The 13184-nt window shown below is 36.3% G+C and overlaps 2 protein-coding genes across 2 annotated transcripts; one reads left to right on the forward strand and one right to left on the reverse strand.

The window, feature by feature from the left end:
• Positions 1-2631: 2631 nt before the first annotated feature.
• Positions 2632-5310, forward strand: LOC149000021 (laccase-7-like). Its single transcript, XM_089140196.1, has 6 exons — positions 2632-2721; positions 3242-3393; positions 3505-3749; positions 3844-3972; positions 4062-5012; positions 5123-5310. The coding sequence occupies exons 1-6, from the start codon at positions 2632-2634 to the stop codon at positions 5251-5253; spliced, it is 1698 nt and encodes a 565-aa protein (XP_088996322.1). The 3' UTR covers positions 5254-5310.
• Positions 5311-6390: 1080 nt separating this feature from the next.
• LOC149000022 (putative indole-3-pyruvate monooxygenase YUCCA10) lies at positions 6391-9108 on the reverse strand. Its single transcript, XM_089140972.1, has 4 exons — positions 8335-9108; positions 8016-8252; positions 6952-7074; positions 6391-6575 (listed from the first exon to the last, which is right to left on the reverse strand). The coding sequence occupies exons 1-4, from the start codon at positions 8944-8946 to the stop codon at positions 6408-6410; spliced, it is 1140 nt and encodes a 379-aa protein (XP_088997098.1). The 5' UTR covers positions 8947-9108; the 3' UTR covers positions 6391-6407.
• Between the last annotated feature and the right edge of the window lie 4076 nt (positions 9109-13184).

Here is a 13184-nt window from a genome sequence, read left to right on the forward strand (position 1 = left end):
GCCATGAAAACTTGTACTCTTTTAACCCAACATATGGAATAAAATCAAATTATAAAATGGTCGTGCTTTAGTGCTGCACAATTAATGCGCAGCACTGAGCTGCCTACGATCGAGATTTAAAGTGGTGATCGAGATTCAATCTGGACCACCCATTTTGGTTTTTCTTTGTTTTTTTTTTGGGATTTCGATCGGTGTAGTACAAAGAAAAAGGGTGGTCGAGAATCTCCACCTATGTGCAGCACTGAAACCAAACACATTATAAAAATGAGGTAAAAGTATATATTATATCATTCTAATTAAAAGAATAAACAAAGGAACATGAGCTGGCCTGAAGAAGTAATTCAAATGGAAGAGTTGGATAAAGTTTCACTCTCGATGGCAAGACAAGGATTGAACTACCGCACTTCTAAGGGGTGAACTAATGTTTATTTTATTCTTGTTAAAACATTAGTTTCTTTAATTAAAGACGTCTATGTATTAGATACTTCACATCATTAGAAGCATATTTTTGCTTAACCGATTGATTTCAACTAAAAAGAAAAAAAAGAAAGAAAAATGACAATAACCTATTGATACGAGTAAGGTTGGCATTTTGATTTGTTTCAAGATGACATTAGTATTGTGGGTTAACTCAAGGGTTCGATCCATCCCATTGCTAGTATGCATCTTAGGGGAATCCACCTTAAGGTGATCACAATATGTGGTGAACGAAACCTCATCAGATGAGGAATATCCTCTACCCTAATCTCAATTTATTAATTTAAGAATGGAGTTTATAATTTTTTTTAATTGAAAAAATACAACTATGAGCATTTACTTAAAAAACCACATTTAAAATATGCTTAAAAATAGAAATGGAGACCCCAAAGTTAAGGACCCAAGAAGTAGATATCCCACCTCACTCCTTTCTTGTTTAATCTTCTCACTCTCCATTTCTCATATTCCATAGCTTTTTGCTCTTTACTCAACCCAAGAAGTTTCTTGTTTGAATGACAAGCCCTATAAGTAGAAACCAAGAAGATAGCTATGCAACATCAGAAAAAAAAAACGACATCTAGAAACTAAGAGAATCACCAAAATCATAAAGATCAAGAACAATTCCCAAACGTTTCCTTAAAAGAACTATCCCAATGAGTTCTCATCATCAATTGAATGATAACGAACTTTGAAAATGAAAATAAATAGATTTATATCCAACAACTCACAGCTCTTATCATTTCTGTTGAACATAGTATTTTAGAACCTGAGACGACATTACCAGATCTGAGATTTTGCTTCTTCATTCTAAACTCTCAAGATCAAAAGTCTCCAGAAATAGTTATGCTTAATATTTTTTGTGGGCCTTAGTTCATGTATTAGGTTAGGAGTGCTTAGCTATAAAAGATTAAAAGATGACAAACGTGTCTTGATGATTTACATAAATGGAAATAATCTAACAGGATTTGGTGTTACTTCACTTCCCAAAACTTTGGTTATGAAAAGCGACAGTAGTAGGTGTACTAAGCCAATCAGAATGTGAGAAGTGTACACTTCAGAAATATTTATTGAAATTTAAGTCATGAATAGAATCATGACAAGATCAGTAAAAGTTTCCAAAATGTGGACAAAACGATTACGATTCTACAGTACCATATGACTTAAAGAGCTTGTGGGTCTGAAAACTCTTCATCAATTTATAAATCAACTAATGTTTCTCTTATTCGTTTGGCATAATTTTACCAGAAATTTGATTTTTGATGTCTTTGCTTTGATTGCTTGGCTAGAAACTTGGGTAAAACTCATAATTAAAAACTTAAGTGTTAAGAAAAAGATGTTCAGACTCTGTAAATCTCTAAACTGGGTTATTTTGCGATCAATTCTGATACTTTACGTGAAAATTGTTCTAACTTCGAATTAGATCAAGTTGAATCCTGTTTTAAAAGAGAACCGTTAAGAGTGAACTGAACATACACGATAATGTGTTGAATGATTGATCATGGGTTTAAATATTAGAACCAGGTTCTTTAGAGCAAAGGGAAAATTTTGTATATCCTATCTTTAGAGACCTTGTTAGATGCAATATCTAGTGCAGTGCATTTGGTACCACCATTTACATCCTTGATAGCTTGTACGCATCTAAAGCTAATCTAAAGCTATCATTCGAATTCAGCTAAGTTCAAGGGATCCAAACATGTAATCTTGTGAGCTGAATTTTACCTTTTTTTATAATCTCAACTCTTGATAGCTTGTACGCATTTAAACATGTCATTCCAATTCACCCTAATTGATGGAAAATTCAATCCACGCACTTTCACAAAGTTTGACAAATTTCTCTTTACAATAGGCCCAAATTTTCCAACTGAGAATCAATTTGGTGTGGACAATTTGATTGGTTTGAAAGCATGGTTGGATGAAGTTTTAACTGTTAGAGATATAGACGAAGTATTATTTTAGTGTTGGAAAACCTGGTAAATTTTTCAATGATTCTCTATCCTAACGCGTTGAGACTTTACTAAACCATCACGCAATGTAATGGGAAGCTTATGAAATGGTCGGTTTGAACTTTGAATGGCTATAAATAGCAACAGGTTCTTGTTAACCTGCAAGTGTTAACCCTCTTAGTTTGATTGACTTGAAGAAATTCAAGATATCATGGCAAGTTCTTCGTTGTTTTTGCTACCCTTTGCTATCCTTTTGCTCTCCTCTCTGGCTTCTGCTGCTGTGGTTGAGCACACGTTTGATGTATTCTCTCTCTCTCTCTCTCTCTCTCTCTCTCTCACTCTCCCTCTCACTCTCCCTCTCATATATATGTTTATTTATTTTCAACATATCCCTTTTTTAGTGTAGGAGGGCATTAGAAGCTTGAGTTTTCCATGATCATGGGTCTCTTGATTAGTTTAAGAGGGCATTAGAAGCTTGAGAGTTGTCCATGATCATGGGTGAATAAGGAAACATATACCCATTTAGGATAATTTTTATTCTTCACTCCTGCAAGTGAAGTCCAAAGCATCCTCTCCCTCACAGCGATGTCTATCCCACCATCATAATGAATCACACTCAAGGGCTTCTGCTTATAGAGCTCGGTTCCTCAATCATCGAGGGTAGAGAATAACATCCTGACCTCCTCCCATGCACCATACATTCAATGTAGATGCAAGATTGTTAAAGACATTCTAGCAATCAATCATATGGAATAGTGCAGACATGCATGGTTTGATTATCTCTAACAATCCATAGTAAGCATTTTATTTTGTATTTTCAGGTTGGGAATTTCACCATTGAGAGATTGTGCCAAAAACGAGTCATAACTGCAGTAAATGAGACACTCCCTGGACCGCTCATTAAGGTTAGGGAAGGAGACACTCTCATTGTTCATGTCTTCAACAAGTCACCTTACAACCTCACCATTCACTGGTAAGTTTGAAGCTCTTCTTTACTCTTCTTCAGAAATGAAGCAGTGACACAAAAACAGAAATCTGTTTGTTTATAGAAATAATCACTCATAATGAGATGTGGACTATGCAGGCATGGTGTGTTTCAACTGCTTAGTGCCTGGGCTGATGGGCCATCATATGTAACCCAATGTCCAATACTTCCAGGGAACAGCTACACTTACAAATTTAATGTCACAAAGCAAGAAGGAACTCTATGGTGGCATGCTCATGTGTCATGGCTTAGGGCAACTGTTTATGGGGCGCTCATCATTCACCCAAGAGCTGGCCATTCCTACCCATATGCCACACCCTACAAAGAGGTCCCAATTCTGTTAGGTATTTCATCAAACACTTGTTCACCTATATGTTTCTCACTTTGCTTGAGTTCTGTGTTACTTGAATTCACCTCACAATTTATATATGCATGCAGGGGAATGGTGGAATGCTAATGTGGTTGATGTGGAGAATGAAGCAGCTGCCAGTGGTGGCGCTCCAAATATTTCTGATGCTTTCACAATCAACGGCCAACCTGGCGATCTATACCCATGTTCTAAGAACTGTAAGTTTCAAGTCCTTTAACTTATTTCATATTAGACTGATTCAATCTAGTATTCACGTAACTAAAGTCTATACCTCCACCATTTTCAGATACTTATAAGCTGACCGTAGTGTCTGGGAAGACATATCTCCTCCGTATTATCAATGCTGCACTCAACAACCAGCTCTTTTTCAAAGTTGCCAATCACAACTTAACCGTTGTCGGGGTTGATTCTAGTTACACAGAGCAATACCACACCGATATTGTTGTAATTTCTCCTGGTCAGACAACGGATGTTCTTTTGACGGCAAACCAATCATGTGGGAGATATTACATGGCGGCACAAGCGTATAACAGTGCTAGTGGGGTCCAATTTGATAACACGACCACTACTGGCATCATCGAATACGAATGTGCCACGTCATCAGTACCTCAAATGCCAGACCTTCCAGCTTTCAATGACACACCAACAGCTTACAGATTCTATAGCAACCTAACCTCACTTAAAGGGGGGCGCCACTGGATCCACATGCCTAAACAATGTGAGGTCCAGATGTTTGTAACAGAAGGGTTGGGTCTTATGCCCTGTGAAACTAATGCCACGTGTGCGGGATTGGACGGATATCGATTCGCTGCAAGCCTGAACAATGCATCATTCCAATCACCCACCACGTTGTCGTTGTTACAAGCACATTTTTACAATGTAAGTGGTATCTACACCGCTGATTTCCCTGACGAGCCGCCAGTGCAGTTTGACTATACCAACACCAGCCTTAGCTTGAGTGTACCCCTTGCATTGACGTCAAAATCGACACGTGTCAAGAGATTGAAATATAATTCAACGGTGGAGATGATTCTTCAAAATACAGCATTTGTTGGCATAGAGAGCCATCCGGTTCACTTGCACGGTTTCAATTTCTTTGTATTGGCACAAGGGTTTGGGAACTATGACAACAACACAGATGTTGATAAGTACAATTTGGTAAATCCGCAACAACGTAACACCATTGCTGTACCTGTTGGAGGCTGGGCAGTCATCAGATTTCAAGCTAATAACCCAGGTAAATTTACTAGAATAACCTTGACAATTTGCAAAATTATGAACCCAGTTTAGGGTTTTTTTTTTTTTTTTCCTTTACCCTGGTCCAATGGAATTTTTCTATGCATGCAGGTGTATGGTTTATGCATTGCCACTTGGACTCACATCTATCATGGGGCTTTGCTACTGCTTTTGTGGTTGAGGATGGGCCAACAGCTTCATCTACACTTCCACCACCACCATCTGATCTTCCTCAATGTTAGATACTTGGAGAATAAGTCATTTGTGTCATTATTTATTGTGATTGTTATTATTATTGAAATGTGAAAGACTACTATTGTTGAAATTTGAACTGTAATAATTTTTTTTTTGTATTTTTCAATTAATAAAAATGTATTTATTTGTTCTCTTTTTTTTTTTTTTTTTTTTTTGGGGGTAACGAGAGCTTTCATTCCAAACAGCAAGAAGGGAATGGACCTCCAACAGGCTGGAGGCCCATAGTAGAATATGACCACTCAGTCTTCCTTGCCAAAGTGAGGGCTTTCTGGGCTAGGGAATGGGCAATCCCATTATCCTCCCTAAAGAAAAACAAGAAAGAGCAAGACTCAAAATTCTTATACAATACTAAAATATCATCCACAATGGAAGCAACTTCTAACGGAGGCATAAGGGCAGGTTGACTACATAGAAGATGAATTAATTTATCGCAATCTGAGTAAACAGCAACATTGGATACATGATTCTGAAGAGCACACTAAAGAGTAGCTCTCACTGCCAAAGCCTCACCCGTAAGAATATAATCAAACACAGTGGGTTCTGAGATGGCCTTCAAGATAGACCCTTGCTTATTAAAAATCATGTAACCCACACGACCATTGATGTTCTTACGGGTATCAAGATAGATCCTTCAAGAAGGTATCCTATTTTGAACGTCTCCTTGTGTCTAATGCCATTAGTTTTAAATAATAATAATAAAAAGACATTCATTCTTGTGGAACCTTCTTATAACAGAGGAAAAAGGTTAAAATCAGTCGTTGCTCTTTACTCTATCCTCTTCTCTTCTTTTAAGTTTTTCACTCTTGAAGATTGAAATAATTTTGAAGATAAAAATGACAGTAGAAAAATTTTGAAATCACTTAATCCCATTATTCTAACGGCAAGTATGTAACTACATAATTTAAAAATAAGACAAATGTAATAAAATAAATTTTAAGGAGTGCATTGCAAAACGAAGAGGTACATATGTAATTTGCTCCAATAGATAAGAGTACTCAATTCATGGTAATCATATAGGCAATATAAACTTCTTATTTCACGAAACACACTTACAATCTTAATAATAGAGTCCTTCTTTCACTTAGAAACACTGGAATACTAGAAACTAGATATGAATAGTCCTCGAGCCGTTTGATTTTCCTTAATTAAGGAATTTCTTGATATCATCAGCTATGTTTTGTGCATCCATTGCAGCTCCATACAATCCTCTCCTTGCTAGACCAGCACAGTATAGACCATTCCTTCCCTTCCAGTGATTAGGGAATTCTGGTTTAGGAATTCCATCTTCGTTAAGGAGATAATCATCATCCTGAGTTTTGAAAACAAAAATAAAAAAATTAGTTAAACAATTCATATGCAAAGCATTATCATATAGATGATATAAATCTTAAGATAGTCATTTCAGAGTCTGGATCCTCACCCCGTCGGGAGAGCACAGAGTGCTCCCCGATAGCTTCTCAACCATACAAACATGTGGGGCCCACAGGTGAAAAACACTTTTTGAAAAAAATAAAAAATAAAAAGAAAACTTCAAATTTTCACCAGTAGGCCCCACATGTTTGTGTGGTCGGAGAAGCCGTCGGAGAGCACTCTGTGCTCTCCTGACGGGGTGAGGATCCGGGGTGAGGATCCGAACTCGTCATTTTCACTGGTCCGTACAAGAGAAATAAAGGATTTGAAGTTACCTTGAGCCATAAGTGTGTTGTTCTCTTAAAGCCTGTGGCAAAGATAATGGTGTCAAATTGGTAAGACATGCCATTGCTGAATAGCACCTCATCTTCTTCTATCCTTACTATTCCAGGCAAAACCTGGTACATCAATTTCATAATATCAAGCTTAGAGATAGACAAAAATATGCCCCCACAGCTATTTATTATTGTCGAGAGAGACAAAATTAGATATTAGAGATATGATGGTCCACTCCCATAGAAAAACCAGTCTTTCTATTGACACCATAGTGTATTATTATTGACTTTTCAATGTATTATTATATCTTGGATTTTTCTTTGTATTATTATATCTTGGATTTTTCTAACTTTTTAAAATTGATAAAAATTTAAGACTTATTGTATATTTAATTAAAAAAATTAAATTTTATTTAATAGCCATTAAAGTAGCATATAGAATATGAGTATTCGCAATCTTGACTCCTCAATATTGTACATTCAGAAAGGCTCACATTATTAGTGTTTAGACAAGGTTAAAAGTATCCCACAATACCATACGATACTAGTCGATATGTATCCATATTTGACTCAACCGATACGATACATCTTGATACGTCTCTCTATTGAATGACACTAAAATACATTAGTCTGAGGATACAATACTCGATACAGGACGATACATCTCTTAAATTGAGCTTACCGATACGATACTCGATACCGATACTTTAAACCTTGTGTTTAGATACCAATAATCCTCCACCATGGATAGTAGATCCCAGTTTGTATTAATTAGTACCCTATGTACCATCGCTTTCTCATTTGAAATGATTTTATTTACCCTTAAAAGTGAGCAGGGAGATGAGCACATAAGGTGACACAAAATAGTATTATCTGCAAGATTTGAAATTTCTATTGACCAATTTAAAAAATAAAATACTTAATTAAAATAAAGAATATTAGCAAGAGCAGCTAAATCACAAGCTAACAGCAGAAAATTACTTACAAAAAGATTAAAGGAGTAAAAAAATGAAACTGTCCAGATTAAATTTTGTAATCCGAAATTTAAAGTTCTTAGCACATACCTGGATATCTCCTGACTTGATCCTCCCAACAGCTCCAACATCAATTACTGGGTACTTGCCATATTTAACCTTCCTGTAGAAAGGGCCTTTGTCGGGCCTATTAATCCCATACTTAGACAAATCACCACCATAAACCAGCTTACTAAGCATCAGAACTATTGGATCAACCACACTATAGGGAAGGTACTGCAACATCACCAAACCCAGGTATACCATCTTCTTGTTGAGAATATGAAGCTGCAGATCAAGAAAATAATGGATTATTAGTTAATGTGTCACTAATGGAATAGATTAAGATGGTTTAGTGAAGATCACTTACTGGGTTTCTGATAACAATGGAGGGCTTTGCACCAAAATTTGTTAGATCATAAGCAATTTCCATGCCAGAATTCCCACACCCAACAACCAAAACTCTCTTGTTGGTAAAGGGTGCTCCAGTTCTATACTGTGTGGAGTGCAAAACCTCCCCTTTGAAGCTATCCAAGCCTTCCATATTTGGAAGTGCTGTATCACTAGTTTCACCAGTTGCTACAATAAGAAACATAGCTGTATACTCTTCTATCTCATCTGTGCTTGTGTTCCTCACCTTGACATTCCAATTTTTGGAAACCTTATCAAATGTAGCTAATTCGACCGAACGATAATAAAACGGGCTCACCTTAAAACGAGAAACGTATTCATCTAAGTACTGAACGAATTCCTTCTTTGGTATATACGTTGGAGAGCCTTCAGGGAATTTCATGTGTGGAAGCTCACAGAACTGCTTGGGTAAGTGAAGGTGAAGCCTGTCATAAGCTTTCTTCTTCCAAATGGAAGCATAGACATCTTCTCTTTCAAGGACTATATTTGGGATTGATTGAAGGTTTAAACAAGCAGAAGTTGCAATTCCTGAAGGCCCAGCACCCACTACAATCACTGCTGTTTCCTTCATTTTGAGCTCTCACTTGGTCTCTGTAGCCTTCCCTCTCTGTGGCCTTCTAAACCACTCACAAGGTTTCTATATATGCTTCATAGGTTTATTTCCCAACCTCATTTCTTCGTGGCTTCAGATCTCAAAAGATGGTTTATTTTGTTTTGTGTGATGTTATGACAGTACCTAACTTTGCTGTGACACTCTCTATGTATGGTAGCTTGGACTTGGAGATGGGGATTTTTTGGTTCTCAAGAGACTCAAGCAACCCTACCATAAAATCAACCACACAATATTTAGATGGAATTGTTAGATGCTTATGACTCTGTCACTTTCTCATATGTCAAGTTTCTATTCAAATGAGAACAAAATTTAAAATTGTGGCGGGTGTGATTCTAGCACATTGAAAGGCAGAGAAAAAATTTCTTTTTTTCAGAAAATGAGGCAGAAGATTTGAGTTCTTAACTTTTCAGAATTTTCTTAAAAAAGGAAGATATTGTATTTAGATGGAATAAATATCAAATATCTAATTATGTGGATTGAAAATTTTTCTCTCTATCTAGATAGAAAATTTGAACACGAAAAACCATCATCTATACTAATATAGTTTGATCTAATTTAATATTAAATTTGTATTAAAATTAACATGCAGAAACTGTCACATCTATATCATTATTTATTTCTACCCAACGAATTGAATTCATAGCGAATCTATTTTTCTTATTTTGGACTTTGGTAAAGACCTAACTAACATAGGTATCAACTTTGATTCTATTTTTCTTAAAGTGGTGAGGAACAAATTTCCATTGAAAAAAATAAATTTCTTTTTTGGACAATTGGAAAAGAACCCATCACATTAAGACCAAAAATTAGTCACGAGAAATAAATAACATGAAGATCAAGTGGGCCATACATAGAAGTAATTCATTGTATCATAATCAGTAATCAATATAGGGTAGTTCTATAAATTTAGATGATATATTGGAAGAAGAAAAAGTTGTTAATTATATGAAACTTGTGGTACACCAATAATTTAAAAGCAAAATAAATAATTTGATTACATTGGGCTCCATTGGATACAAACCTAACAGTCTATTGAATAATAAATATAAATAAAAGTACATGCATACATATATAGCCCTCAAATAGAACCATCCGGTCAATCTGCCTCTTCAATAGGACACTAGAAATGGAGATTTATTAGCTTTCCTTCAATATTTTTCAACCGGAAGCCAAAGCCACTATAGATGTTTTGGTGAAATTATTTGTGATGATGGGTTAAGACTATTTTTTTGGGGGCAAGTAGAGAATTATATTAGACTCTCGGGTGTGATACTAGAGGAAGGAAAAAGTGTAATGTACAAAACCAGCTGGAGGAGACTACCATCAGACTCGACTAAGTCGGAATCTTTTTAGCACTACAGGCTAAGAAGTCAACATGACTATTACAACCCCTAAGACATAGAGAAAACAAACATATTGAAGAGAACGAGAGCAACGAAGGATGTCCTAGTTTAAGGCTTAGCTTGACCAATCGATATCGATGGCCTGGCCATTTAAAACCTTGATGGCAATGAGAGAATCATAAAAGAATGTAACTTGAATAATACGAAGGTCTGAAATAGCAAATAGATAGTTCCTAAGAGTCTCAAGCTCCACTGCAAGAGCTGATACTGATACATTACAGTTATAGTTCTGGTTCCGACTAAGCCCCTTCCCACGGTCGAGACGATGAGTCCTGCAAGAAAGGTTAGACGTGGGCTGGCTCGTATACCGGGCAACCGCCTCGGATGGCTAAGTCAGATGGTGAATAGATTAAAATCCCATGCTAGAGCTACACCAAACAATATTTAGAATGTATTGGATGCTTACCGGAAGGACAAATCTTTGCTTTTATACTGTATGTATTACCTTTTTTAGATTTGGTAAGTTTACCCGACAAGGGCTGTTGTTTCTCCTAAAATTGTGCCTTCTTGTCGTTGGTCCCACTCAATCATCTTTTGAGTTGACCTTCCATCTTAAGTGTTGTTGCCATATAAGTCCAATGTAACGCCCTGTCTTAGCCGGTCAGTAACTGTCTCGACCGAGTGTCAGGTTCAGCACCAGCCCGGGCTTAAATCAGTCGGGTAGAAACCTCCCGTATCACATAGATGTCAAACTCCAGATGACACAGTTTCTACCAGCGTGTTTTGAAGCTAGTTTGAAGAAGAGTAAAGCCTTCAGTACCAAAATGATGAGAATCTGATCTATGAGAAGAAGTCGACAACTCTGGAGCTAATGTAGACAAAGTTTCACTACTACATTGTATTTCATTTGGTAAATTGTATAACTACACTATAGCGGTAGAGAGAGAAGGTTGTTGACCCTCAAACAGAAATTTATTTCTATAGACCAAAATAATCTAGCAAAGTAAACTACTCAAAGAGAATACTAGGTAGCATACCTAGTGAACTGAAATTGTTTGCCAAGAAATCTAACAAATCATGAATAGGAATACAAAAAAAATGCAGAATTATCTTAATCCAATACTATATTGTAGGACTCGGATCCCAAGAAACTAAACCTACACATGTTATGCACTATAATGGTGGACACCAATGAATCAAAACCTGCATTCACCGAGATGATATAGAAAATCCTAGTGAAGTACCTATGATCAAGTTGGACAGAGAAGGGGTTCCGATGCATTGGGTTTGGGGAGGTGGATTGTATATTTCCTGGGGATGCACACCATCAAGGCCTATGTTAGGTAATGTTTTACATATATTAATGGTATCAACTGCACAGTTTGCACCATAGCTAAGTTTGAAGCCAATTTAGGATAGGATAGAGGGAGAGTTGGATCTTAAACCCTTTAACATGAAAATGAAGCCTTGGATGTTGTATTTGCATTCAGATGTTTTGCTTTCAGTATTTAATTATATTCTTGGCATGAGAACATGGAAATATTGTTGAGGAATTTCCACGAGCACTTGTAAGATGTAGTCACGAATGGATTAGAACTGAAATATATTATTGGCAATTTCTTTAACGTATTTAAATGCTCCAAATTGTGCAACACGGGTTGACGATGCATTTTCACCTTCAAGATCAATCAGCTCCTAACTATTAAGATTGCAATCCAGAAATAGTTCCTTCATGTGCCTTTAGGTTATATTTGTTACAAAAATCAAAGATAACAAGGAAGAGAGAAGTAAGAAAATTAATAAAACATAAAAGAATCAATTTCTGGGAATATATAGAGCCCCTGACCAAGAGACAAAAGGATAAGGTCACCTTCCTATGTGAAAGTACCTCTGCAAGTCATTCCCTTATGCGAAGGTACCTTCTAGTAGAATGTTCCTACTTCAACAGCAATGAGGTTTGTATGGTATATAGTTTAAAAGACATTGTGGTAACAAAAGAAAAATGAACCATAGAAGAAAATTTGAGTTTTTAGGGTTTTAAAATAGGAGGTTACATTTTGAAGTCAAAAAGACAAAAATGCATTTTCACTCATTAAATAGTGGTCCCCCCCCCCCCCCTTCAAAGTGAGCTTAAAATTGTGCCAAAGCACTAGTTTGTTTAAAAATTGGACGAAAAAAAAAAAAAAATTGGATTATACATACATGTTTTGGGATGTTTCTAAACCAAAAATGCATAAAAACACTATAAATAAGAAACATGAACATTGCCATAGAATCTTTTGACCTTTTGTAACCACCCTAAGTTTATTAGTTACTTGAGTAATGTCCTTTTCTTGGCAATTTAACGGGCTTATACCCAAAAAAAAAAAAAAAAAAAAAAAGAAAAGTTTATATCAAGTTGCATTAGAAGAATTACAACACTAGAGTGTTTTGCTGTTTCCTTTTAATGAAATATTTTCCTTCATAAAAAAAGATAATTACGATCATGGTGGAGTTCCGCCAAATTTATTTTTTTCCTAAGAACATTACCATTGTCCAATCTTGTGATTTTGACTTTTCTTTTTTTTTCCTCTGGATTTGAGGTTTGTTTAGGCTTATGCACACCTCGACATCTTTAGTCAAGCAGCATTTTATATATAATCTGAATATATCGCGGGGGTTTCGGCCTTGGTCTCAAGAAGATTCAAATTTGTAATTTTGACTTATTAAACACCAGACAGGTTAACCAGTCAATTGGTATTGGACCGGCGGTTCGACCCATGATAATTAGCATCACCGGTTCCCTAATTTGGACCAGCGGTTCGACTCATGGTCATTAGCGGCACCGGCACAGGAATACGGGATCCGTGCTGC

The sequence above is a fragment of the Hakea prostrata genome, chromosome 11 (genome assembly GCF_041222555.1).
Source record: "Hakea prostrata isolate BN-2017 chromosome 11, UWA_Hpros_2, whole genome shotgun sequence".
NCBI lineage: Eukaryota > Viridiplantae > Streptophyta > Magnoliopsida > Proteales > Proteaceae > Hakea > Hakea prostrata.

Coding starts and splice junctions, on each gene's coding strand:
- LOC149000021 (XM_089140196.1), top strand. CDS start 2,632: ATGGCAAGTTCTTCGTTGTTTTTGCTACCCTTTGCTATCCTTTTGCTC. Junction 3,394..3,504: donor TACAACCTCACCATTCACTG/GTAAGTTTGAAG, acceptor TGGACTATGCAG/GCATGGTGTGTTTCAACTGC. Junction 3,973..4,061: donor ATACCCATGTTCTAAGAACT/GTAAGTTTCAAG, acceptor CACCATTTTCAG/ATACTTATAAGCTGACCGTA.
- LOC149000022 (XM_089140972.1), bottom strand. CDS start 8,946: ATGAAGGAAACAGCAGTGATTGTAGTGGGTGCTGGGCCTTCAGGAATT. Junction 7,075..8,015: donor TCAAGTCAGGAGATATCCAG/GTATGTGCTAAG, acceptor TTGATGTACCAG/GTTTTGCCTGGAATAGTAAG. Junction 6,576..6,951: donor CAACACACTTATGGCTCAAG/GTAACTTCAAAT, acceptor TTCAAAACTCAG/GATGATGATTATCTCCTTAA.